General features: G+C 39.8%; 2 protein-coding genes across 3 annotated transcripts in view; one reads left to right on the top strand and one right to left on the bottom strand.

Annotated features, from left to right (window-relative positions):
- Positions 1-12,864, top strand: part of LOC133571001 (semaphorin-3F-like) — a 153,146-nt gene extending 140,282 nt beyond the window's left edge. For both annotated transcript variants that reach the window (XM_061923939.2, XM_061923938.2), the window contains 3 exons: positions 8,281-8,363; positions 8,633-8,766; positions 11,745-12,864. In XM_061923939.2, coding sequence (XP_061779923.1) covers positions 8,281-8,363; positions 8,633-8,766; positions 11,745-12,194 — 667 coding nt within the window. In that variant the 3' untranslated portion in view covers positions 12,195-12,864. The remainder of the gene's footprint in view (positions 1-8,280; positions 8,364-8,632; positions 8,767-11,744) is intronic.
- Positions 12,865-24,298: 11,434 nt separating this feature from the next.
- Positions 24,299-27,329, bottom strand: part of LOC133571002 (caM kinase-like vesicle-associated protein) — an 81,638-nt gene continuing 78,607 nt past the window's right edge. The window contains exon 11 of the mRNA XM_061923940.2: positions 24,299-25,796. Coding sequence (XP_061779924.2) covers positions 25,503-25,796 — 294 coding nt within the window. The 3' untranslated portion in view covers positions 24,299-25,502. The remainder of the gene's footprint in view (positions 25,797-27,329) is intronic.

Raw genomic sequence — 27,329 nt, 5'->3', positions numbered from 1 at the left:
AGATGGAACAACCAGCAACCGCCCCGCCGAGCCCCCCCCCTGAGGGAGGGGAAAATTAAAAAATAATATTAATAAAATATATTAAAAAATAAATAAATAAATAAATTAATTAATTAATTAATTTAAAAAAAAAAGAATTAAAAGAAGATCACAGACATGCTGACAAACAAGGTCACTACCCCAGCAACTGGCCGACTCGCAGCACCTCGGAATACCTTGCAGCACCAAGCTACCACAATAGAGGCAGGGACTAGGCCCAACAGGCCCCAACCAAGACGGGCACCCGGAAGGGATGGACAGCGGGACCCAGGAGCTCCAGACACGCAGTTCGGATGCAGTAGCCTGAGGCGTCGACCCCCGTCTGACAGGCAGGCCCAGAGCGTACCCCCAGAAATATACATACATACATACATACATATATACATACACATACACACATACACGTATACATACCCACACATACACATATATACATATACATACACATATGTACACATACACATATATAAACATACATACATACACACACATATACATACATATACACAGTTCGTCAGCCCCGACAGCCATCACGCGCGCGCGCTGCCATCAGTCACAACATCAGCCACACCCCTGCACCAGACCCAGCAGCCACGGGCGCCCACACCACAAACAAACGGCAACAGAAACAGCAGCCGCAATAACCCCAGACAGCCAGCACCAGCCAATCAAATCAAAGCGATCAAAAAAAAAAACTGCGACCAGCAACCACACGCCACCAGGGCCACGGAGACCAGCCGGCGCCAGCCCGCCGGTCAGCCCGAACGCCAACACGCAAACAAGAGACACCAACAACCCCCCCAACCAAAAGGCCCCCCACCCCAACCCAAACCCGCACAAACACACCACCGCCCAAACAACCGAGACACAGCATCCAGACCAGACACGGGGGCTGCGCCGCCACCACACTAAGTCACCAACAGAGACCCCACAGCGCAAGGTCGGGCCACACGGGCACGGACCCCATCCAACAGGAAGTGAGACCCGCGCGACGCCACACACAAATAAATAATAAGATTAAAAAAATAAAAAATAAAAAAATAAAATAAAATAAAAAATAAAATTTAAAAAATAAAATAAAATATGTTCTTGGGTATTCTCATCGTTTGAATAGAGAGAATATATATAATGCCATGGCTGTCTTGAGTTCCAATAATTTCTACAACTCTTATTTTTATGTGATAGAGTGATTGGAGCACATACTTGTTGGTCACAAAAAACATTCATAAAGTTTGGTTCTTTAATGAATTTATTATGGGTCTACTGAAAATGTGACCAAATCTGCTGGGTCAAAAGTATACATACAGCAACATACATTATCAATTTTGATGATGTAGAAAAGTTACAATCAAATCAAATTAGCTTCATGGCATGGCCTCTTAACTTCATGTGAGTGATTATGATTGCCGACACCTGTTGACTTCTCTGAGCCGTTTTAAATAGGGCTCATGTGATGCAGTCATTAGATTCGGTTACAAACGCGACAATGGGAAAGTCAAAGGAACTCAGCACAGATTTGAAAAAACAAATCATTGACTTGAACAAGTCAGGAAAGTCAAATGGAGCCATTTCAAAGCAGCTTAAGGTCCCAAGAGCAACTGTGCAGACAATTCGTAAGTATAAAGTGCATGGCACAGTTTTGTCACTGCCACGATCAGGAAGAAAACGCAAGCTATCACCTGCTGCTGAGAGAAAATTGGTCAGAATGATCAAGAGTCAACCGAGAACCACCAAAAAGCAGGTCTGCAAGGAATTGGAAGCTGCTGGAACACAGGTGTCAGTGTCCACAGTCAAGCGTGTTTTGCATCGCCATGGACTGAGAGTCTACCATGCAAGAAGGAAGCCCTTGCTCCAGAAGCGACACCTTAAGGCTCGTCTAAAGTTTGCTGCTGATCACATGGACAAAGACAAGACTTTCTGAAGGAAAGTTCTGTGGTCAGATGAAACAAAAATTTAGCTGTTTGGCCACAATACCCAGCAATATGTTTGGAGGAGAAAAGGTGAGGCCTTTAATCCCATGAACACCATTCCTACCGTCAAGCATGGTGGTGGTAGTATTATGCTCTGGGCCCGTTTTGCTGCCAATGGAACTGGTTCTTTACATAGAGTAAATGGGACAATGAAAAAGGAGGATTACCTCCAAATTCTTCAGGACAACCTAAAATTATCAGCCCGGAGGTTGGGTCTTGGGCGCAGTTGGGTGTTCCAATAGGACAATGACCCCAAACACACATCAAAAGTGGTAAAGGAATGGCTAAACCAGGCTAGAATTAATGTTTTAGAATGGCCTTCCCAAAGTCCTGATTTAAACTCCATTGAGAACATGTGGACAATGCTGAAGAAACAAGTCCATGTCAGAAAACCAACAAATTTAGCTGAACTGCAACAATTTTGTCAAGAGGAGTGGTCAAAAATTTAACCAGAAGCTTGTGGATGGCTACCAAAAGCGCCTTATTGCAGTGAAACTTGCCAAGGGACATATAACCAAATATTAACATTGCTGTATGTATACTTTTGACCCAGCAGATTTGCTCACATTTTCAGTAGACCCATAATAAATTCATAAAAGAACCAAACTTCATGAATGTTTTTTGTGACTAACAAGTATGTGCTCCAATCACTCTATCACAAAAAAATAAGAGTTGTAGAAATTATTGGAAACTGAAGACAGCCATGACTTTATGTTCTTTACAAGTGTATGTAAACTTTTGACAACAACTGTATATACACACACACACACACACACACACACATATATGTATATATATATATATATATATATATATATATATTTTAGAGATGTCCGATATTATCATCGCCGATATATGCTTTAAAAATGTAATATCGGAAATTATCGGTATCGGTTTCAAAAAGTAAAATTTATGACTTTTTTAAAACGCCGCTGTATGGAGTGGTACACGGACGTAGGGAGAAGTACAGAGCACCAATAAACCTTAAAGGCTCTGCCTTTGCGTGCCGGCCCAATCACATAATATCTACGGCTTTTCACACACACAAGTGAATGCAACGCATACTTGGTCAACAGAAATACAGGTCACACTGAGGGCGGCCGTATAAACAACTTTGAGTTTGAGTTGAGTTGAGTTTGAGTTTATTTCGAACATGCAAGTATACAACATGATACATCACAATCTCCAGTTTCTCTTTTCAAAAGGAGTAGGAAGAAGCAAAGCTTATTTAATCCTACCCCTTTTCTTTTACATGACAGTTGCTAAAACTTTTGTTCACTTCCTGTTCTCAATTTATTCACAATATACTCCATAAGTAATCACAATAAAATAAGTAAATAAATAATAATTGGTGAAGTAAGTTACATTTCATATGTTGAGATAAGTAAGATTATTTTGTGAGTGAAAGAAAGAAAGAATGGATGAGTTAAATAAATTCAGAATGTTTATCATGGTTCTTCTTCTTTGTACTTTGTAAACACTTTAAGTTTGAAGAGTTTCTTGAAGTGGATCATATTAGTACATTGTTTGATTGCTTTGCTTAATCCATTCCATAATTTAATTCCACATACTGATATACTGAAGGTCTTAAGTGTTGTACGTGCATACAAATGTTTTAAATTACATTTCTCTCTAAGATTATATTTCTCCTCTTTTTTTGAGAAGAATTGTTGTATATTCTTGGGTAGCAGGTTATAGTTTGCTTTGTGTATAATTTTAGCTGTTTGCAAATTCACTATGTCGTAGAATTTCAGAATCTTTGATTCAATAAATAAAGGATTTGTGTGTTCTCTATATCCAACATTATGTATTATTCTAACTGATCTTTTTTGTAACACCGTTAATGAATGAAGTGTACTTTTGTAATTATTTCCCCATATTTCTGCACAATAACTCAGATATGGTAACACTAGTGAGCAGTAGAGAATATGAAGTGATTTTTTGTCTAGAACATGTTTTGCTTTATTCATTATTGACGTGTTTCTTGCTACTTTATGTTGTATATTTTTTACGTGAGATTTCCAGTTCAATTTATCATCAATCATTATACCTAGAAATTTGGTTTCATTTACTCTTTCAATTTCTATTCCGTCTATTTGTATTTGTGTTTGACTTTCTCTTCTACTGTTACCAAATAGCATTATTTTAGTTTTACTGAGATTCAACGATAGTCTGTTTTTGTCAAACCATCTTTTTAATTTGTTCATTTCTTCTGTTATTATTTGTAGTATCTTCTGTGTATTCTCTCCTGAACAAAACGCTGTTGTATCATCCGCAAATAATACTAACTTTAAATCTTTTGTAACTTTACAAATGTCATTTATATATAGATTGAATAATTTAGGTCCTAGTATTGATCCCTGAGGTACACCACAGGATATATTTAGCGTTGTAGAGGTGTGTTCGCCTACCTTCACGTATTGTTTCCTGTTCATTAGATAACTTCTTATCCAGTTTAAGACTAACCCTCTGATGCCATATCGTTCTAGTTTTTTGATTAGAATATTGTGATTAATTGTGTCAAATGCTTTAGTTAGATCCATAAAAACTGCTGCCGCACATTTTTTATTATTTATAGCATTGGTAATTTCTTCTGTAATTTCAATTAAAGCCATCGAAGTTGAAACATTAGCTCTGTATCCATATTGATTTTCTTCGAGTATTCTATTTTTATTTATGAAACTCTCTAATCTGTTATTGAACAGTTTTTCAATGATTTTAGAAAATTGTGGAAGTAAGGAAACAGGTCTATAGTTTGTAAATTGATGTTTGTCGCCAGTCTTGTAAATTGGTGCAACTTTAGCTATTTTAATTTTGTTTGGAAATGTACCTGTTTGAAATGATAGGTTACTAATATACATTAATGGTCCTGAAATCTCTTCAATAACCTTTTTTATCGTTTCCATATCAATTTCATTACAATCAGTTGAAGTCTTGGATTTACATTTTTTCACGATTGTAACTATTTCCTCCTGTGTCACATTACTGAGGAACATGGAGTTGGGATTTCGCTCTATGGTATCATTATAGTCCTCAATTGAAACTGGGTCTGGAATCCTTTCTTCCAATTTTGGTCCAATATTTACAAAATAATTATTGAAGCTTTCAACTACTTCCTTTATGTTGTCATTTTTTTTATTTCCGTCTAAGAAGTATTGAGGGTAGTCCCTCTTAGTGCCATTTTTAATAATGCTATTGAGGATGCCCCATGTTGCTCTCATATTAGTTTTGTTCTTGTCCAATAATTCACTGTAATATTCTTTTCTACATAATCGTAGTATGTATGTTAACTTGTTTTTATACTTTTTGTACTTAATTTCTGCCTCTGTAGTTCTTTGTGCTATAAATTTCCTATATAGTGTATTCTTCTTCTTACAAGCATTTTTTAATCCTTTTGTCATCCATGGTTGATTATTCTTTCTCTGCTTATTACTGAGTTGTATCCATGGACAATGTTTGTTATAAAGTATTATGAACTTGTTTAAGAAATGTTCATATGCTTCATCAACCTCATTTTCATTGTACACATTGTCCCAATCTTGCTTTTGTAGCTCAATTTTGAAAGCAATCATCCTCTTCTCTGTGCACAGTCTTCGAAATGTCCTTTTGTCTTCCATATTCTTCTTGTAGTTTCCATCATATATTATAAAAACTGGCAGATGATCACTAACATCGGTTATAAGTAGACCACTTGTAGTGTTATTATCAAAATCATTGGTAAAAATATTATCAATAAGCGTGGCACAGTGTCCTGTAATTCTGCTTGGCTTTGTGATTTTAGGATATAAACTGATGCTGTACATTGTATCAATGAAGTCATCAATAGACTTTTGCTTGTTAGGGTTCAATAAGTCAATATTAAAGTCACCACATAACACTGTTACAAATATGCGCCACACTGTGAACCCACACCAAACAAGAATGACAAACACATTTCGGGAGAACATCCGCACCGTAACACAACATAAACACAACAGAACAAATACCCAGAACCCCTTGCAGCACTAACTCTTCTGGGACGCTACAATATACACCCCCCCCCCTTAACCCCGCCCCCCTAACCCCACCCACCTCAACCTCCTCATGCTCTCTCAGGGAGAGCATGTCCCAAATTCCAAGCTGCTGTTTTGAGGCATGTTAAAAAAAATAATGCACTTTGTGACTTCAATAATAAATATAGCAGTGCCATGTTGGCATTTTTTTCCATTACTTGAGTTGATTTATTTTGGAAAACCTTGTTACATTGTTTAATGCATCCAGCGGGGCATCACAACAAAATGAGGCATAATAATGTGTTAATTCCACGACTGTATATATCGGTATCGGTTGATATCGGAATCGGTAATTAAGAGTTGGACAATATCGGATATCGGCAAAAAAAGCCATTATCGGACATCTCTAGTATATATATATACAGGTAAAAGCCAGTAAATTAGAATATTTTGAAAAACTTGATTTATTTCAGTAATTGCATTCAAAAGGTGTAACTTGTACATTATATTTATTCATTGCACACAGACTGATGCATTCAAATGTTTATTTCATTTAATTTTGATGATTTGAAGTGGCAACAAATGAAAATCCAAAATTCCGTGTGTCACAAAATTAGAATATTGTGTAAGGCTAATACAAAAAAGGGATTTTTAGAAATGTTGGCCAACTGAAAAGTATGAAAATGAAAAATATGAGCATGTACAATACTCAATACTTGGTTGGAGCTCCTTTTGCCTCAATTACTGCGTTAATGCGGCGTGGCATGGAGTCGATGAGTTTCTGGCACTGCTCAGGTGTTATGAGAGCCCAGGTTGCTCTGATAGTGGCCTTCAACTCTTCTGCGTTTTTGGGTCTGGCATTCTGCATCTTCCTTTTCACAATACCCCACAGATTTTCTATGGGGCTAAGGTCAGGGGAGTTGGCGGGCCAATTTAGAACAGAAATACCATGGTCCGTAAACCAGGCACGGGTAGATTTTGCGCTGTGTGCAGGCGCCAAGTCCTGTTGGAACTTGAAATCTCCATCTCCATAGAGCAGGTCAGCAGCAGGAAGCATGAAGTGCTCTAAAACTTGCTGGTAGACGGCTGCGTTGACCCTGGATCTCAGGAAACAGAGTGGACCGACACCAGCTGGACTGCTGCTGAGTGGTCCAAAGTCATGTTTTCTGACGAAAGCAAATTTTGCATTTCCTTTGGAAATCGAGGTCCCAGAGTCTGGAGGAAGACTGGAGAGGCACAGGATCCACGTTGCCTGAAGTCTAGTGTAAAGTTTCCACCATCAGTGATGGTTTGGGGTGCCATGTCATCTGCTGGTGTCGGTCCACTCTGTTTCCTGAGATCCAGGGTCAACGCAGCCGTCTACCAGCAAGTTTTAGAGCACTTCATGCTTCCTGCTGCTGACCTGCTCTATGGAGATGGAGATTTCAAGTTCCAACAGGACTTGGCGCCTGCACACAGCGCAAAATCTACCCGTGCCTGGTTTACGGACCATGGTATTTCTGTTCTAAATTGGCCCGCCAACTCCCCTGACCTTAGCCCCATAGAAAATCTGTGGGGTATTGTGAAAAGGAAGATGCAGAATGCCAGACCCAAAAACGCAGAAGAGTTGAAGGCCACTATCAGAGCAACCTGGGCTCTCATAACACCTGAGCAGTGCCAGAAACTCATCGACTCCATGCCACGCCGCATTAACGCAGTAATTGAGGCAAAAGGAGCTCCAACCAAGTATTGAGTATTGTACATGCTCATATTTTTCATTTTCATACTTTTCAGTTGGCCAACATTTCTAAAAATCCCTTTTTTGTATTAGCCTTAAGTAATATTCTAATTTTGTGACACACGGAATTTTGGATTTTCATTTGTTGCCACTTCATATCATCAAAATTAAATTAAATAAATATTTGAATGCATCAGTCTGTGTGCAATGAATAAATATAATGTACAAGTTACACCTTTTGAATGCAATTACTGAAATAAATCAAGTTTTTCAAAATATTCTAATTTACTGGCTTTTACCTGTACATATACACACACATTTCCCCAACACCTTAAATATGTATGGTTTCTTTCATGCTTAGAAAGTAGCAACAAAAAAAATGGGGTAAAAACTCTGATGTAAGTAATGGTTATTGGTGTTACAGTAAATGTTATAATTTCACACTGGTTTGCAGTTGCACCTTGAGGAGTACTAAATATTCATAGCATGATCATACTGTATGGATTTGAATGGCTTGCAGTTGCTTTATGCCTTTCTTTTCTCTCTTTATTCCGCACTACAGGTCTGACCCCTTTAGACGTAGCCGGAGGCAGGACGTCAAGTACGGGAACCCCATTCGCCAGTGTCGAGGCTTCAACTCCAACGGTGAGACGCATGTTTTTGAGAGCCTCTGTTGACGCCACTTGTTTATTTATCAGCCCAGATGTAATGATACGCCTCACTGGTACTTAAAAAAAAAAAAAGATGATGGCGCTCATTGTTATGGTCTGTAATGGTGCTATTCTGTCAGTTTTATGGTAATTTGTGGAAATCGAGTGCTTTGATTTCCCCCCTATTTGGATTTTGGGCGATGGGAGCTCATGGTAATGAGTGTTTTGTTTCCATGGTAACTCCTCTCTCCTTCTGCCCTACAGCCAATAAGAATACTCTAGAGATGGTACAGTATGGGGTGGAGGGAAGCAGCACCTTCTTGGAGTGTCAGGCCCGCTCCCCACATGCCGTGATCAAATGGCATCTACAGAGAGATAACAGCGACCGCAGGAAGGAGGTGAGATGGTTTGGGGAAAGAAACAAAAACACTGCTGGGTGCAAGCTTATTGCTGAAGACATTATACAAACCCCTAAACCAGTAAAGTTGGCATGTTGTGTAATTCGTAAATAAAAACAGCATACAATGATTTGCAAATCTATTTCAACTTATATTCAATTGAATAGACTGCAAAGACAAACTATTTAATGTTCGAACTGAGAAAGTAATTTTTTTTTTGCAAATAATCATTAACTTAGAATTTAATGGCAGCAACACATTGCCTTTTCTTTTAGCAACACTCAGTAACACTCCTCATGCTCTCCCTGAGAGAGCATGAGGAGGTTGAGGTGGGTGGGGTTGGGGGGGGTTTAGGTGGGGGGGGGGGCTAGGGAGTAGCGGGGGGTGTATATTGTAGTGTCCCGGAAGAGTTAGTGCTGCAAGGGTTTCTGGGTATTTGTCCTGTTGTGTTTATGTTGTGTTACGGTGAGGATGTTCTCCCGAAATGTGTTTGTCATTCTTGTTTGGTGTGGGTTCACAGTGTGGCGCGTATTTGTGACAGTGTTAAAGTTGTTTATACGGCCACCCTCAGTGTGACCTGTATGGCTGTTGACCAAGTATGCATGGCATTCACTTATGTGTGTGTAAAAGCCGCATATGTTATGTGACTGAGGCCGGCACGCTGTTTGTATGGAGGAAAAGTGGACGTGACGACAGGTTGTAGAGGACGCTAAAGGCAGTGCTTTTAAGGCACGCCCCCAATATTGTTGTCCGGGTGGAAATCGGGAGAAATTCAGGAGAATGGTTGCCCCGGGAGTTTTCGGTAGTGGCACTGAAATTCGAGAGTCTCCCGGGAAAATCGGGAGGGTTGGCTACCTCCGTGTTTTACTGGATATGTACCGCTCCGTACAGTAGCATTTTAAAAAGTCATTAATTTTACTTTTTGAAACGGATACCGATACCAGCTTGCCTCTGGTGAGGGGCGGTCGAATTTTTTTCTCCTCCCGTATTTTCCTGGCTTGCTCTCTTTTTTTTGTCTTGTCTTGTCTAAACTTTTTTTGGAAGCCTCTTTCTTTGCGCTGTCCTCCAAATCTAATCATCAGACATGGAATTGATTAGCTGGACTCTCGACTCTATTGACACAATCTTTTCGACGAGGAAAAGAGGTTCTGGGGAGCCTGGCTGCCCTGATGGAACCATTGCTGCTGCGGGGTACGTGAGAGATTCCTGGGACAAATGGAGAATCATGTGCCTTTCAGTCCTTTCCATCGAGGACGTGGAAGACATCTACCTATTTGGAACCATGATCGTGGGGCACCTGCTGATTGGGCTGGGCATTGCTCTGGTGTATCGTAAAAGTCGTAAAACGATGGCAGCGACTCAAGGAGCCCAAAGGCTGTTCGTCGCAATGGACCGATTGGGCCGGGCTGTGGCAACACAGTCTGTGGCGATTTCTGAACTGAATCACAAGATGGATCACATCATGGAAAAGCTTGCTATAAAGGAAGGTTTGGATATGAGAGCCAGCATGGACAAATAGAATAGACAAGTCATTGTTAATGCCTGTTCGAGAAAAAACAAAAATCCTTATCTACGATTTGACTCCCCCGAATGGCCTTGAGACAAGAACAGGCTGTTCTGTAATCATCCCCGGAGGGATTTCAAAGATGGACGCTTTTTGACCTCACTCCCTCCTACCCTCCTCAACGACACCTGGGAATCGAACTTTGCTTGCATTGCATGCAGAACGACTCTGGACTTATGAACATTTACACTTCACCCAAAGACAATGGGCATATATACAAACACACTCCCAACCCCCATCCAACGCCCCTCACCACCGCTGCTTAATTCCTCTTCGGGGTTATGGACGGCTAGTATCAATCAATCAATCAATGTTTATTTATATAGCCCTAAATCACAAGTGTCTCAAAGGGCTGCACAAGCCACAACGACATCCTCGGTACAAAGCCCACATAAGGGCAAGGAAAAACTCACCCCAGTGGGACGTCGATGTGAATGACTATGAGAAACCTTGGACAGGACCGCATATGTGCCCCCCCCCCCTCTAGGGGAGACCGAATGCAATGAATGTCGAGTGGGTCTGACATAATATTGTGAGAGTCCAGTCCATAGTGGATCCAACATAATAGTAAGAGTCCAGTCCATAGTGGGGCCAGCAGGACACCATCCCGAGCGGAGACGGGTCAGCAGCGCAGAGATGTTCCCAGCCGATGCACAGGCGAGCGGTCCACCCCGGGTCCCGACTCTGGACAGCCCCCCCCCCCCCCCCTCCCCCCTCCACAAGGAAGAGGGGAGCAGAGGAGAAAAGAAAAGAAACGGCAGATCAACTGGTCTAAAGGGGGGTCTATTTAAAGGCTAGAGTATACAAATGAGTTTTAAGATGGGACTTAAATGCTTCTACTGAGGTAGCATCTCTAATTGTTACCGGGAGGGCATTCCATAGTACTGGAGCCCGAATAGAAAACGCTCTATAGCCCGCAGACTTTTTTTTGGGCTCTGGGAATCACTAATAAGCCGGTAGTAGCGCTTTATAGCAGCAGGCCGGCCTCCAGGGCCCCAAATCTCCCCCCCCTCTGTTGCGAGTTGTTGTGATTATATGTAACAAGTTTATGTGTGCTATGCTAAATGAAGTTTTTTCCCTTGGACTCAGTCTGGACTCCCTCCCGAGGGTCCAGCCTTAGACTGATATTTTTTACTCTTCCCCCCCTTTCCCAATATCACCTTTTTCCCACCTGGAGCGCCATAAGTGGCTGATCCGTCGGCGGTCCCGTCTTGTTTCCCTGTAACGTATGTCTGCTCTTAGTGGGACTGTGCCGAAAATGAAATTTCAGTTCTTACGTGTCTTGTACATGTTAAAGAATGGACAATAATAAAGCATCTGGAATCTTGATAATTTCCAAATATTACATTTTAAAGCATTTATCAGCCGATATTATTATAGGACATCTCTACTTAACGTGTTTTTCTGCCTGCAGATGCGTTCCGATGGTCGGGTGGTGAAGACGGAGCAAGGTCTGCTCCTGAGGTCCCTCCAGCCCTTCGACTCCGGAATGTACCAATGCAGCGCCACAGAAAAGAACTTCAAGCACACCCTCGTCAAGCTGCAGCTGGTGGTGCTGTCCAGCCGGGCCGTCAACAACGTGCTGGTGGAGGGCGGCGGAGGCCTGCTTCCGTCCTCTCTCCACTCCAGCACCCAGTGGACCCCCAGCGCTCTCCAGTACAAGGACCTGCTGACCATCCTGAGCCAACCCGAGATGAGCCTCATCAACCAGTACTGCCAGGACTACTGGCAGTTCGGAGACCCCACGCTGGGCGCCCTCAAGGTCAAAGACCTGAAGGAGCTCAAGGAGCAGAAGAAGCCGCGCAACCGCCGGCATCATGGCGAGGGGGAGCAGGAGGACGAGCGGGAGGACGCGGAGACATGAGGAGCACGAATGTGAAAACTGGGAGAGACTCGATAAGAGAGGGGAAAAAAAACAAAGCGAGAAGATAAGGCTGAGGAACAAAAACCCCACATGCATTGTTTCAAACCGTAAGATATATGCTACTCAGTATTTATTGTAGGTTGTACATAGTATCATCCTCTTCGTGTATAGGTAACTTTGGGGGCAAATATTGTCGTTCTTATCGATGTTGTTAATTTTATTGTCGCTGTTACTGTCATTGCGAGAACTCATTTGTCGTGCGTCGACGCTCTTTTTGTCCCAACAGGAAAACGTGTTGTCGATGAGCGGTAACGTGGGTCGCCGTCGTTTCTTGCTGCTGCGGGTCCTGTACCAGGCAGGACACCGACACAAGACGACAAATGCAGTAGATTTATATGGAATATGAAAAGGCGGGGCTTTACCAAATACAATATGAACTGAGGCGGTGGTGCAATAAAGGGTCAACATTTTGTACAAAGGGCATTTTCTCGTACTTTTTTTTTTTTTTTTTTTGTAAGGGCCGACAGCTGGGGGCCAAATGCAAACAAGCACAATTGTGGACTTCTGTGAATACACGTTGGAAATAGGTGCCTAGATTTTTTTGTTTTTTCGGTCATTTCATGTTTTGGAGGAAGAAGAATTAAAAAAAAAAAAAAAAAAAAAAAAAAAAGCCTGTTTACTGTCTACACAACTGAGCATTGTAACAATGTTGTGACACTAACCAAATATTGGGAAGCTGGCTTTCTTTGTGTGCATGAAAATGTATTTGTATTGTAATTCTGATAAGACTTCATGTGTGCTTTCTATTGTCCTGTTCTCCATCCTGAAAGGGATGAACGATACGAGAACCGATGCCAGCGCAGTAAATGTAAAGCTGCAGCGTCTCCAAACATACAGTACAAGCAAATATATATTTTACTTGACGTAAAGTATGTATTTCAAATCCATCTATGGGTCCTTATTATTATGAAGTGATGCCTCTATTGACTACAGTCTTAAAAATAATGCAAAGTAGGTTTCATTCAAAATATTGACTAATTCTTCCAGAATTTAAACAAAGTTTCTCTTTCTTGGCATTGATTTGCATCCCCTCTGTCCATCTAGGATCAAAGTCGACCACATGTCGGGAAAAAAACAAAAGTTTGTACAACATGTATTTTTTATTGTGGATTTTTTTTTTTTTTTTTTAGTTTTTCAGTGTTTGTAGTGTTTGCATTTTTCTTTAAGCATCATCAAACTTAAAAAAAAAAAGAAGAAAAAAAAAAAGACAAAATGCAAATGAGGTGATGTTATTGTAATGACCTAAATGTGTAAATGACTCGTATCCTCTCGTTCCATTGTTGTTGCTGACTAATAAATTAAAGCTCTATATTTTATAAGAATGGAATGCTTGCTCCTTATTGTGATTACTGAATGTTTTGTCCAGAACTCTCTGGAATAAAGTCGTATCTGTCGAAGAAGTATGGATGCACGTTTGTGTGAAATACACGTATTTTTTAAAACCACAAATTGCTTTAAATATATTCATGAATACATATGAACATATTCCATAAATATATATTTTTGTGAAGAAGAAATGTTACATTGTGTTTAATTTCGACCGCTACATTATTTTGAAATATTGATAATTATTTGCAAACGCCATATTAGGCTCGTTAGAGACACCACTTCCGGCGGGTGCTGTCACGTGACTTTGTTTCACCCAACCAAGCTGAGCCCAGGTGACGTTGGACTCCGTTCCACCAATCAAACGGAGCTTGGCAGTCACGTGACCAGAGGAAAAATAATGGCGGCAATACTGAAGAAAGTGACATATTTACGAGTCAGACGAGGCTAATAAATGTTAACCTTTAAACATTGAAAAACAACAGCTATTTCTTGCCATGTCAGTACAAATGTTCACGTTCCGACCGACAAGAATTCCACTTCCCACCAGACAAAACACGTTGCGGTAAGTTGTTGTGTTTTAGCTAGCATATGCTAACATTAGCCCTGTTATAGTGTCATAATTGACTGTAAAATGTGCACATTTTGTAATGTCTCTCACACACAAACACACCGGTTGCAGTGCAAGCACCATTAAAAAGTGACTAAATACATCAGAACTTACTTACCGGTTACTCAGTATTTTAGTAGCGTTTTCTTTCTTTAAGCACATTTTAAAGGGAGCTTGTCGTTCCAAGTTCTAACACTAGAGGTCGTCGTAACTCTTCTTTAGCACAATTCATGTGGCCAACTTATCATATCCAATCCACTTTATTTATATAGCACATTTAAAAAAAATAAAACAATAGAAGTTTCACAAAGTGCTGCACAGAAGTTAAGACATGCATACTGGAGGAGTCAGTAACATAAAACATTTAACTATAAAAAGAATAAAGACATTTAAGTAGGGATGTCCGATAATATCGGACTGCCGATATTATCGGCCGATAAATGATTTAAAATGTAATATCGGAAATTATCGGTATGGGTTTCAAAATTATCGGTATCGCATAGGGAGAAATACAGAGCGCCAATAAACCTTAAAGGCACTGCCTCTGCGTGCCGGCCCAGTTACATAATATCTATGGCTTTTCACACACACAAGTGAATGCAAGGCATACTTGATCAACAGCCATACAGGTCACACTGAGAGTGGCCGTATAAACAACTTTAACACTGTTACAAATATGCGCCACACTGTGAACCCACACCAAACAAGAATGACAAACACAGTTCGGGAGAACATCCGCACCGTAACACAACATACACACAACAGAACAAATACCCAGAACCCCTTGAAGCACTAACTTCCTAGACCAGGGGTCGGCAACCTTTACCGCTCAAAGAGCCATTTTAACAAGTTTCACAAAATAAAGAAAACAATGGGAGCCACAAAACTCTTGAAATTTAAAATGAAATAACACTGCATACAAATTTTTTTTTTGCTTTGTGCTATGTATAAACCAGGGGTCTCAGACACGCGGCCCGCACCTTAATATGAAAATGTAATGTTAGTGCGGCCCGCGAGTTTTATATGAAGGCCGCTTGACAGCATCACACTTGCCAACCCTCCCAATTTTTCCGGGAGACTCCCGAATTTCAGAGCAACTATTCTCTCGAATGTCTGCTGATTTTCACCCAAACAACAATAATAATGGCGTGCTATGATGGCACTGCCTTTAGCGCCCTCTACAACCTGTACAAACAGCTTGCCAGCCCAGTCACATGTTGTACGCGGCTTCTGCAGACACACATAAGTGACTGCAAGGCATACTTGTTCAACAGCCATACAGGTCACACAGAGGGTGCCCGTTTAAACAACTTTAACACTGTTACTAATATGCGCCCCACTGTGAACCCACACCAAACAACAATGAGAAACACATTTCGGGAGAACACCGCACTGTAACACAACATAAACACAACAGAACAAATACCCAGAATCCCATGCATCCCTAACTCTTCCGGGCTACATTATACACCCCCGCTACCACCAAACCCCCCCCCCCCCCCAGCTGAGCCGCATCAAAGTGATCAAAGAGCCGCATGCGGCTCCGGAGCCGCGGGTTGCCGACCCCTGTCCTAGACGCTACAATATACACCCCCTGCCCCCTGCCCACCTCAACCTCCTCATGCTCTCTCAGGGAGAGCATCTCACAAATTCCAAGCTGCTGTTTTGAGGCATGTTAAAAAAAATAATGCACTTTGTGACTTCAATAATAAATATGGCAGTGCCATGTTGGCATTTTTTTTTCCATAAATTGAGTTGATTTATTTTGGAAAACCTTGTTACATTGTTTAATGCATCCAGCGGGGCATCACAACAAAATTAGGCATAATAATGTGTTAATTCCACGACTGTATATATCGGTATCGGTTGATATGGGAATCGGTAATTAAGAGTTGGACAATATCGGATATCGGCAAAAAAGCCATTATCGGACATCTCTACATTGAAGTGTATTTCTGGTCTTGTCGTCCCCTCCCGGGTCGAGGGAAGACGCGGCTGCGTAGTTGGATCCAAAGAGACGTCGGAGACGCTTTGCTAAAACCAAAAGTTGCTTTATTACAAGCGAGCGTCATTTAAACAGGCCTGCAGTATCCGGAGGAATCTTAGTAAAGAAATGGAGGATTCCTAACTGGAGAAGCCATTCCTTCTTTGTCTGTCTGGGTGTGCGCTAAGTCCAAACAGCACCACCTGACCATAAAAGGAGATGTTTGTGTGTAAGTGTCTGGGAAACAACTGCTTTAAGTCATAACTTAAAGGTTGGTGTTTGAACTAAGCAGGTAGTTTCCTCTCAAGGATATGGCTATCACTTTTGCATTCCGAAGTCCCAATTATGGCCTCCTTCCTACGAGAAGTGATCCAATTCACCTGCGAATGTAAAACTCAGGGGCCTTATCTTATGTGCTCAAACTGAAATACCATTGTTTACTCAAACTTGAAGGTTTGCTTTCTCCAAGATGAATATGAGCATTCACCATATGTAGAACATAATATGAGTTAATTAATACACTTCAACATAAAATACATGAGAGAAAATAAAATAGACTAAAAATCACACAACTCTCATGAAAGCCAAAGAGTAAAAATATGTTTTAAGACGTGATTTAAAACTCATTAAACAGGGAGCCGTCCGAATAGCTGGAGGCATATTGTTCCAAAGTTTTGGAGCCACAGCAGAAAATGCACGATCACCTCTGGATTTTAAACGGGTTTTTGGGACGACAAGAAGAAACTGATCAGCTGACCTCAGAGACCTTGTGGGGGTGTACATTTTTAAATTGTCTGGCATATATTGTGGCGCTAATTCGTTAAGAGATTTAAAAACAAACAACAATATTTTAAAATGAATTTTAAAATGAACTGGGTGCTAAAATTGGGGTAATGTGTTCATGTTTTTAGTGTCAGTTACAAGGCGAGCAGCAGCATTTTGGACTAACTACAATCGAGCGATTGAGGCCTGCTTCATTCCAACATAGAGGGAGTTGCAGTAGTCCAAACGTGATGAAATAAAAGCATGGATTACCCGCTCAAAGTCGTTAAAAGATAAAACTGATTACATTTTTGTTAAAAGTCTTAGATCAGTGGTCCCCAACCTTTTTGTAACTGCGGACCGGTCAACGCTTAAAAATTTTGTCATAAAAAAATACAATCATGTGTGCTTACGGACTGTATCCCTGCAGACTGTATTGATATATATTGATATATAATGTAGGAACCAGAAATAATAATAACAGAAAGAAACAACCCTTTTGTGTGAATGAGTGTAAATGGGGGAGGAAGGTTTTTTTGGTTGGTGCACTAATTGTAAGTGTATCTTGTGTATTCTATGTTGATTTAATTAAAAAACAAAATAAGAACAATCTTTTTTTTTAAATTTCTTTATTTATTTTTTAATTTCTTGTGAGGCCCGGTACCAATCGATCCACGGACCGGTACCGGGCCGCGACCCGGTGGTTGGGGACCACTGTCTTAGATGATGAAAACTAGATCGTACAACGGAGTTAACCTGCTGCTCCAATTTAAAATCTTTGTCGAACTTAAAACCAAGATTTGTGACTGTTGGTTTTAAATAAGATATCAAGGGGTCCAGGTCACTGGGGGTAGCAGTCTGTTTTACTTTTGAGTGAAACACAATTATTTCTGTCTTGTTCTCATTTAAGTTTAGAAAGTTTACCGCCAACCATGCAAACCCAAATTAGCGATTTTGCCACTACGTTTTGCATTCTTTTTTTCATATTGTCTTTTTCAAAATCTTTTACGTGATGCCTAAGACAGTGACAAGATGCACAGATAGTCTGTGTGTACGTGAAGTTTAATGACACTTAACCATATAGGTACATTCGATTTTACATTGTCTTCAAAGCCAAACAGTGCTGAAGCATACATTTTTTTTTTTTTTTTCATAACTATTTTTCTCAAATCTCTCCAACTTGAAATCCAAACAAAAATATCAATCAATTTTTATTTAATTTTGACCCAGGTTTAAACGAGTAAAATGACATATGTTATGCAAATGTATACTAAGTGAAATGGGTGACATTATTTGATGTAGCAGAAGTAAGTAATAATAATACAGAAGTATTTTATTGTAACTGTGGATACCATTGAGACATGTTTTGTGAGATTTGAGTGTGTGCCTTTAAAAGGTGGCGCCTGTTGCCAAGTAATGTGTCATTGGGGAGAGAAGCCTAAGCTGCAGTCCGCGGTAGTTACTGTAGGATTCCACTCTATTGGATTGTTGTTCATTATTTCCTTGTAGTAGTAGTAGTTGTTGTGTGGCTGTCATTGTAGACCTCTCCAGGCACAGCTACCAGTTACTTTTTAGGACGCTGATTAAAATTCCTATGGTGAGATCGATGCTTGAAAACCCTAATGTGGAGCCTGAACCCTAACTAGAGATTCTATTATGAAACCCTAACCTTATAATGAAGCACTAACGCTAGTTTGAATTTTGGGGCCAAGCTTTTTACCCCAATTTATAACGCCTTGAGACTCACTGGCCTAAACTCTAACTCAGAACCCTAATATAAAAAAACCCTGTTGCCCTAACAACAATACTGTAGGTTTTAGGAACTAAATAACATTACTGTACTACATATCTGTACTGTCTATGGCAAGTGTGCTGCACTTCTAAACGGGAGACTCTTTTTGTTGCAAAGACAGATTTGTTAGTAGAACTCTTGTGTTGGATCTCATTAGAGTGTCTATAAATATGTTACAGTGAGAAGGTAGTTACTGACCTACATTAGAGTGTCCACCCTGAGATCGGTAGGTTGTGAGTTCAAACCCCGGCCGAGTCATACCAAAGACTATAAAAATGGGACCCATTAGCTCCCTGCTTGGCACTCAGCATCAAAGGTTGGAATTGGGGGTTAAATGATTCCCGGGCGCTGCCACCGCTGCTGCTCACTGCTCCCCTCACCTCCCAGGGGGTGATCAAGGGTGATGGGTGAAATGCAGAGAACAATTTTGCCACACCTAAAGTGTGTGTGACAATCATTGGTACTTTAACTTTAACTCTCATACACAAGTCCCTACCTAGGCTCTCTATAACTCTTCAAATAATAGCTGCAAAACACACATTTGACCACCAGGTGGCAGGCTGCAATTAGGTACTGCTTGGAGCCTTGCCCTTCAAGTTCATCAGTCCTACCTTAAGAAAATACATATTGTACACTACATATTTATTCCTAAAAATCACAATTCTTTTTAGCTTGTATTTCATTTTAAGTGTTCAAGGTACCTGGCAATCATGGAGGATATAATGGGACAAAATTCAATTATTGATTAAATTATTTACTTATATGTGACATTTACTAATTAAAATTGGAATTAAATACTGTACATAAATGTGTTATTAAATGCATTACCCATTTTTCAACTGTAAAAGTACATTTCATTTGTTCATAATTGTATTAATAATGTCAATGTTTAATTAATCATTAAGTAATTTCTATTTTCAATCATTTCAGTCATTTCAATCAATTATATTACGATGTAATGAATTGTGACAGGGCTTCATTAATTTATATTCATACGTCAAACTTCGCTTCATTAATTTATTGTATCTACCTAACTCACCCTTCAAAGTCAGTGGGTTAGTGACGCAAATCTAGTCCAGCGATTGCTCTGGTTCGAAGCCTGAAACTTTACAAGTCTTACACTTTCAGGCGAAGATATCAACCAAGACTAATAACTAATAATTTAATTCTGAAATATTTAATTCAATAATGAAATAATACAATCAATAATTAACTATATAATTAATTATTTATGTGCACAATTAAATTTTAATTAAATTAATGACACATTTATGTATTTAATTACAACTGTAATTTATTAATAACCCATTTAGGTAATCATTTAGAGATGTATTTAATTTTGTGCCCTTTGACCCTCCATTGAAAGGTGGTGTTTCACAACAAACGTTTACTGGTGACTGTACTTGTTAATTTAGCATTGCACTAACTTGAGCCCATGAGAAACAGTTCATATATAATGCTGTCATCCTTATACTGCATAAGAGGAATATATTATAGTATTACTGTACCTATTGGGTTGAAGAAACATTAATCATTATTTAATAAGGTACTATTTCCGTCCATATTCTACAATTGTTCATGCATTAATCAATGTTTCTGTCAGTGTTTCTTCCTTTGATTTCTTAATGTATCTTTAGTATCATTGTTTATTTTATTTTTTAATTACTTTTTTAATTTTTTAAAGATAATTATTAGATTTGTTTTTTCTTTTATTCTATGACTATACCAGGTTAATATTTATACACAGGAAGCAAATAAACTATCATTAATTGCTGAGACAAGCAGAAAGTGTAGAATTAAATTAGTGTCTGCTCCTTTCCGGTCATGTTGAATTATCAAAGTATAAACGTGCTCCTTGATGTAACTTGTTAAGAATGTTTGAACCTATCAAAATCATCACCTTTATCGCTAGCGTACGTTAAAAGAACATTCATGATAGGAAAGCACACTGTACATTAAATTTGAATGAAGTTTTATTACCACCAAAGTCATCAACTCTGTCAAGGAGTACATTACAGAGCCAACAAATAAATGCAAGAAAGGACCTACAGGTGGGGGCTGGTCCAGGCCAACTTTACATCTACAAACACTTTTGGGAATGTGTGGAAAATGACCAGACATGGAATACTACAGTGAGAAGTGAAATAGGCTTTAAACTGTGCAACAATATTCATTTTCCATCTAAACAAACAGGATGAACTACAACAATCCGCATACAGTAAATATCCTGAACACACCTAAATGCTAACACTTAACAGTATTACCTGCAAAATTGGTCTTAGAATTAACTTCAGCACAACTCAAGAGTGAACATGTTTAAATAATCTCTGCAACAAATAAATTAAGATTAGCATTTAAATAAATAGCTTCCGGTTTATCAAAAATACATATTTCTTAAATAATTAAGTGATATTTTGACAGCCTTTAGGTAATGTGTGCAAACTTTTAAATTACACTTTAGCCGCCTTATTTAATAAAAACAACAACAATAATAGTTTATTTTCTACCTCTTATCCTGTTTTAGGTCAAAAGTTCAGGTGAGCTGGAGCCTATCCCAGGTGACATTACGGACAGGTTGCCAATAAATCACATAATAAGTATGGGTGTCCCGATGTGATATTGACATTGGTTCGATATTAGCAAAAAAAAACAATATTGGATGATATTAGCTAGCATCTTAAATGTCTGATACAAGAAGTCCTGCAGCATGTTTACTTGCACAGTGCTGGACAAGCCAGTTAACAGCTAAATGTCATCTAATAAGTACACTTTTCTTGTATTTTAGTCAAGTCATTTAAAAAAGGTAAACAATGTAGGCTATAGTCTACTAGGAGCTAGCAGCTACACAACACACTGGCGGAAAAAATGCTTTGCAATCAGAAGTCAAGATGACAAGCAAATATTAAAATCCAGTTATTTAGAAAACATTTCAAAAAAAGGTTTCAATGACAAAAAAATGCTTGGACTAGCTTTTTGTAACATTGAGTTAAGAACTGCAGTTACATGTGGTACATGTATCGGTATCGGGTCAATATCGGATAAACCAATTAAGAACGCTAAAGGTGAAAACTTCTATCGGGACACCCCCAGTAATAGGACTGACCGCTGATCGCTGTTAGCACTCGATCAAGTGGTGACTCACAGACATGCAGTAGACGTGTAGTGGCGGGTCAAGGTTCAATGGCGCCCTGGGCGGGAAACCCACTGTCGACGTGTGCACACAAACACATTTTGTGGCAATCAGTTTCTTTAGCCTGTTAAATATTGCTTAATTTCCTGCGACAAGTAAGAGTAGATAACTGTTTAAAGCATGGAGTGAACTACATGTTTTCCAGACTATAAGCCGCACTGGTATATAAGCAGCACTCACTCAATTTTAGAAGAAAAAAAACATATTTTCATATATTACCCGCACCGGGATGTAAGCTGCAGATATAGGTTGTATTCACCTGATGTCATATCCGGCTCATATGTGAGACTCCGTTGTCATAGCGTTCTGGGCGGCCTTTTTCCTTTCTCGAAGAAAAATATCCTATGCTTGCTTTGTTTTAGGCTGTTGGAAACGTTCAAATGGTGAAAAGCATAAAAGTTTCTTCAGAGTTCCTCGAGAGCTAATAAAGAAGGGCGAAAGAGTGCAGGATTTTACGAAAAACTATGAGAAAAAGCAGGGGAGCAGATCGAGTCGAAGAATGCACGAGTTTGCAGCGATCACTTTGTTAAAGGTTTGTTCAATATACCTTTAAAATTTAAGTATATTTGTTAGGGGTGTAACGGTACACAAAAATGTCGGTTCGGTACGTACCTCGGTTTAGAGGTCACGGTTCGGTTCATTTTCGGTACAGTAAGAAAACAACAAAATATAAATTTTTGGGTTATTTATTTACCAAATTTGCAAAATCTTCTACCAAAAATATTTTTCTTAGTGTAATATTTGATGTGAAGTAATGGGAACCTTGGATAGGTCAATAATTCATAATAACATTGATTTTGATTCAATATTATGTTTTGAGCAATGACAGTTTGAAAGAAAAAAAAAACAGCTTTGTTTTACTAGTCAACATTGCAACTTTTTCTAAATTACATTTAACCTTTAAGCTTTTTTATTTCACTTTTGTTGTGTTTTTGTTTATTTTAATAGTATTTTTAGAATGTGCCGTGGGCCTTTAAAACATTAGCCGTGGGCCGCAAATGGCCTCCGGGACACACTTTTAACACCCCTGCTATAGATATTAAAAAATTAAATCTGATAAATCTATGGATAAAAAGCAGAGCCTGGCGACGCATGCGCGTTTATCATAACTCTCTCGCTCTCTCTGTCTCTGCCCCTCCCTCACCAATGCTGCTGCGTGCGCACACCTTCACAATTTGTTTTGTTTTTAACCCCTTCTTAACCCTGAACGTACATTGAAAATACACGCAACCCTAACTCAAAATGCCAGACATTTGAGGTATTTAAGAAACTCCGCCCTGACAGCTCCGCAAAAGAGGACATGTCTGGTGAAAAGAGGACGTATGGTCAGTCTATCGTAGCCCGTTAGCTGCTAACATGCCGTGTGTTGTGTCTCGGTGTGCATTGTTTACACAACGTGCGTTACGCTACTTAATATGTCCGTGTGGAAACTCGTTCGGTACACCTCCAAACCGAACCGGAACCCCCGTACCGAAACGGTTCAATACAAATACATGTACCGTTACACCCCTAATATTTGTATGTTATCTTGTTTCAGAGTTCTTAAAGGACATTTTTGCTACGAGTGTTTCGTAAAGCACCAACTCGGCCAATCTAAACAAAAGAAATCAAATGTGAGCAAAACCTAAAAGAGTTAAGCTTTTACAAAAGGCAGCAATCATAAATGAAGCTTTTTGCACATACACAACGTTGACATCTGTAGTTATCAATCCATCCATCCATCCATTGTCTACCGCTTGTCCCTTTCGGATCCTATCTCAGTTATATTTTGATAAAGACGGGGGGAAAACACGCGTACTCGTAAATGAAGCATGCAACAATAATAAGGCAACAAACATGAAATGAAACCGTATCCATGCAAAAAATGATGCATGATTTACCCGGGAGAGTCTTGGTACCAATTTCCTTGACCCAATCACACACAAAGAAGTTGTTGGCCTCCTTGCTTTTTCAAGTTTTCATCTGTTTTGTCATATAGAATGACATCCGGAGCACAAGATAGTTCGACATGTCTCGGAACTCCACGACGGATAATCCTTGATATCACTCTACAAATCTTTTTTGTTTCCATTGCATATTTAGATTTTTTTGCTCGTATCTGCTTTTGGTGGTAAAATCTAGGCCTTTTGCGTACTCGGATAGTTCGCACTCTGTTTGCTCCACAGTTGGTGGCCCACCACTTAGTTTACTTCCGTTTAAAAGTCAGGTGATGGAATACAACCTATACACAGGTACATTGTGAAATTACATATTTACATAGAAATATTTTGCAAATGTTTTATTTAAATACCTTAATTGTTTCCAATTGGCTGATCAAACAAAACAGAAAAGTCATTGTCTTTATTAATCCTTAATGAGATGAATAAGATTTTGAATTTTTTTTTAATAAGGTTCAAGACATTTATCAGGATTCTTCTCCCTTTCAGTTTATAAACACTTTGAGTTTGAACAGTTTCTTAAAGTGGATCGTTTTAGTGCATTGTTTGATTTTTTTGCTTAATCCATTCTAAAATTTGCCGTTAGTGAAGAAAAATTCAAAGCTTGGGAAAAGTAGTGGCTTATAGTCCGGAAAATATGGTAAATACTAATGACTGAAATATAATGAAAGGAGATATAACCGTAAAGAACGCTAATGATTGGTGGAAACCTCCAAAACCAGTAAAAATGAGGTGGATTAATAATGCACATGTTTAAAGTTAGTTTAAGACTTGTCGCACAGGAGTCAGCTGGCTAAAACAAGTGTACTGTAAAACCACTTACCTATACAGTGATTAATCTACTGTGGTGTTTTTTTTTGTTTTGTTTAGTTTTTTAGGAAAAAAAAAAAAGCTACAAATTAATTCAGATGCATAGAACTGCCTTGTGATGAAAACAAACACAAACCAGAAGAAGAAACACAACAAGTTCAATGTGTAAACAGAACAAAGTAGTAGTAGTAGTGCGCTTTTGTCAACCAAGTGAATGCTTTGTGAGAATGCATGCTCTTTTAGCTACTTCTACAAAGTTCTCTTATGTACACAATCTTTACATCATGAGGTTATTTCCTGAGCAGGAAGTTAAGCAGATGGTTTTTTGTGCTTTGTATGTACAAGGCCCCCAAAAACTCACATGGTTGTGAGGCACAGTAACTGTTAAGTACAGACCGTACTGTAAAAAATAAATAAATATAAGACAAGCAAACTTTCCTTGTTAGGAATTTTCTCCATTCTGTACAATAGACCCGTACAGTCTAAACTTGTCTTCTAATTTTAAGAACAAAAAGTGGTTTCCGAAGTCCGTTCAATAAAAATGAATCTTTCTTTCTTTCTTTTTTCTTTTCTTTTTTTTTTTTTTTTACCAGAAAATGGACTTTAACTGTAAGCCATAGCTTGTGTGTGTAGAATATATTTTGTACCATGTGACCTATTATATACATAATACAACTGGAAAAAGATATTAAGTTCAATGCAATGCGGAGCACTAAGGTAAATTGGCACATAGCCATCATGAGATGATGCTAATGCTGCAAGAGAGAGAAGCAGAGTCGGTGTCACCATGCTAGCAGCTATTGTACAGTGTGCATGATTGAGGGTACAACGAGGACCTTAGCCTTGCTCATCCCCGGTCTCAGTAGCCAACGTGTCTCCATTGCACCGTGATGTGGGCTCTGCTTCTTGTGGCGGTGGGTTCTGCTGCTGTGGCTCCGCCTTGCCGTCCGAGGTCTCTGGCACCGTTTTGTCTAGCTCTGGGACTACTTCCTGTGGTGTGGCGGTAGCAGGTGAAGGCGTGGAAGGGTCTGCAGCGTCCTGAGGAGCCGCGGGATCCCCCGTGGTGGCCTTGGTGGTACTTTGCTCTGTTGCCCTCAGCCTCTTCATGATGGTGGTGACCCGCACGGCTTTCTGTGGAAGGCGGAAGGATTCTTAATGGAAAGATTGAGAAGCAGACATGTTCATGTTGAGACGTTACTGGCACAATATCACCTTCATGCTATTGTGGCATACGGCACCGTTTTGAATTAATTTAAAAAATAACTGTTCTCGAATCGCTACCATAGATGCCACCATTTAGATTTTAGGCCAAATCGCTCATCCCTAATCTTCAGTAATGAAATCCCCTACTTCAATTTAGACCATTGCATGACCAAAACCTCGATTCATACATGTAAATGGATTATACTTGTATAGCGCTTTTCTACCTTCAAGGTACTCAAATCGCTTTGACACTATTTCCACAATCACCATTTTACACACACATTCACACACTGATGGAGGGGGCTACCATGCAAGGCCCTACTCAGTGGCCGAGTGGTTAGAGTGTCCGCCCTGAGATGGGTAGGTTGTGAGTTCAAACCCCGGCCGAGTCATACCAAAGACTCTAAAAATGGGACCCATTACCGCCCTGCTTGGCACTCCGCATCAAGGGTTGGAATTGGGGGTTAAATCACCAAAAATTATTCCCGGGCGCGGCACCGCTGCTGCCCACTGCTCCCCTCACCTCCTAGGGGGTGAACAAGGGGACGGGTCAAATGCAGAGGACAAATTTCACCACACCTAGTGTGTGTGACAATCATTAGTACTTTAAAGGGGAACATTATCACCAGACCTATGTAAGCGTCAATATATACCTTGATGTTGCAGAAAAAAGACCATATATTTTTTTAACCGATTTACGAACTCTAAATGGGTGAATTTTGGCGAATTAAACGCCTTTCTATTATTCGCTCTCGGAGCGATGACGTCACAACAGCAATCCGCCATTTTCTCAAACACATTACAAACACCGAGTCAAATCAGCTCTGTTATTTTCCGTTTTTTCGACTGTTTTCCATACCTTGGAGACATCATACCTCGTCGGTGTGTTGTCGGAGGGTGTAACAACACGAACAGGGACGGATTCAAGTTGCACCAGTGGCCCAAAGATGCGAAAGTGGCAAGAAATTGGACGTTTGTTCCACACACTTTACCGACGAAAGCTATGCTACGACAGAGATGGCAAGAATGTGTGGATATCCTGCGACACTCAAAGCAGATGCATTTCCAACGATAAAGTCAAATAAATCTGCCGCCAGACCCCCAGGAAAAGAGTGCGGATGAGGGTATGTCTACAGAATATATTAATTGATTAAAACTGGGCTGTCTGCACTCTCAAAGTGCATGTTGTTGCCAAATGTATTGCATATGCTGTAAACCTAGTTCATAGTTGTTAGTTTCCTTTAAAGTTAAAGTTAAAGTACCAATGATTGTCACACACACACTAGGTGTGGCGAGATTATTCTCTGCATTTGACCCATCACCCTTGATCACCCCCTTTTAATGCCAAACAAACACATACCAATCGTTGGTTAGAAGGCGATCGCTGAATTCGTCCTCGCTTTCTCCCGTGTCGCTGGCTGTCGTGTCGTTTTCGTCGGTTTCGCTTGCATACGGTTCAAA

Source organism: Nerophis lumbriciformis, linkage group LG28 (assembly GCF_033978685.3).
Source record: "Nerophis lumbriciformis linkage group LG28, RoL_Nlum_v2.1, whole genome shotgun sequence".
NCBI lineage: Eukaryota > Metazoa > Chordata > Actinopteri > Syngnathiformes > Syngnathidae > Nerophis > Nerophis lumbriciformis.
The sequence above is the reverse complement of the archived record's forward strand: the minus strand, read 5'-3'. Positions and strand labels throughout refer to the sequence as shown.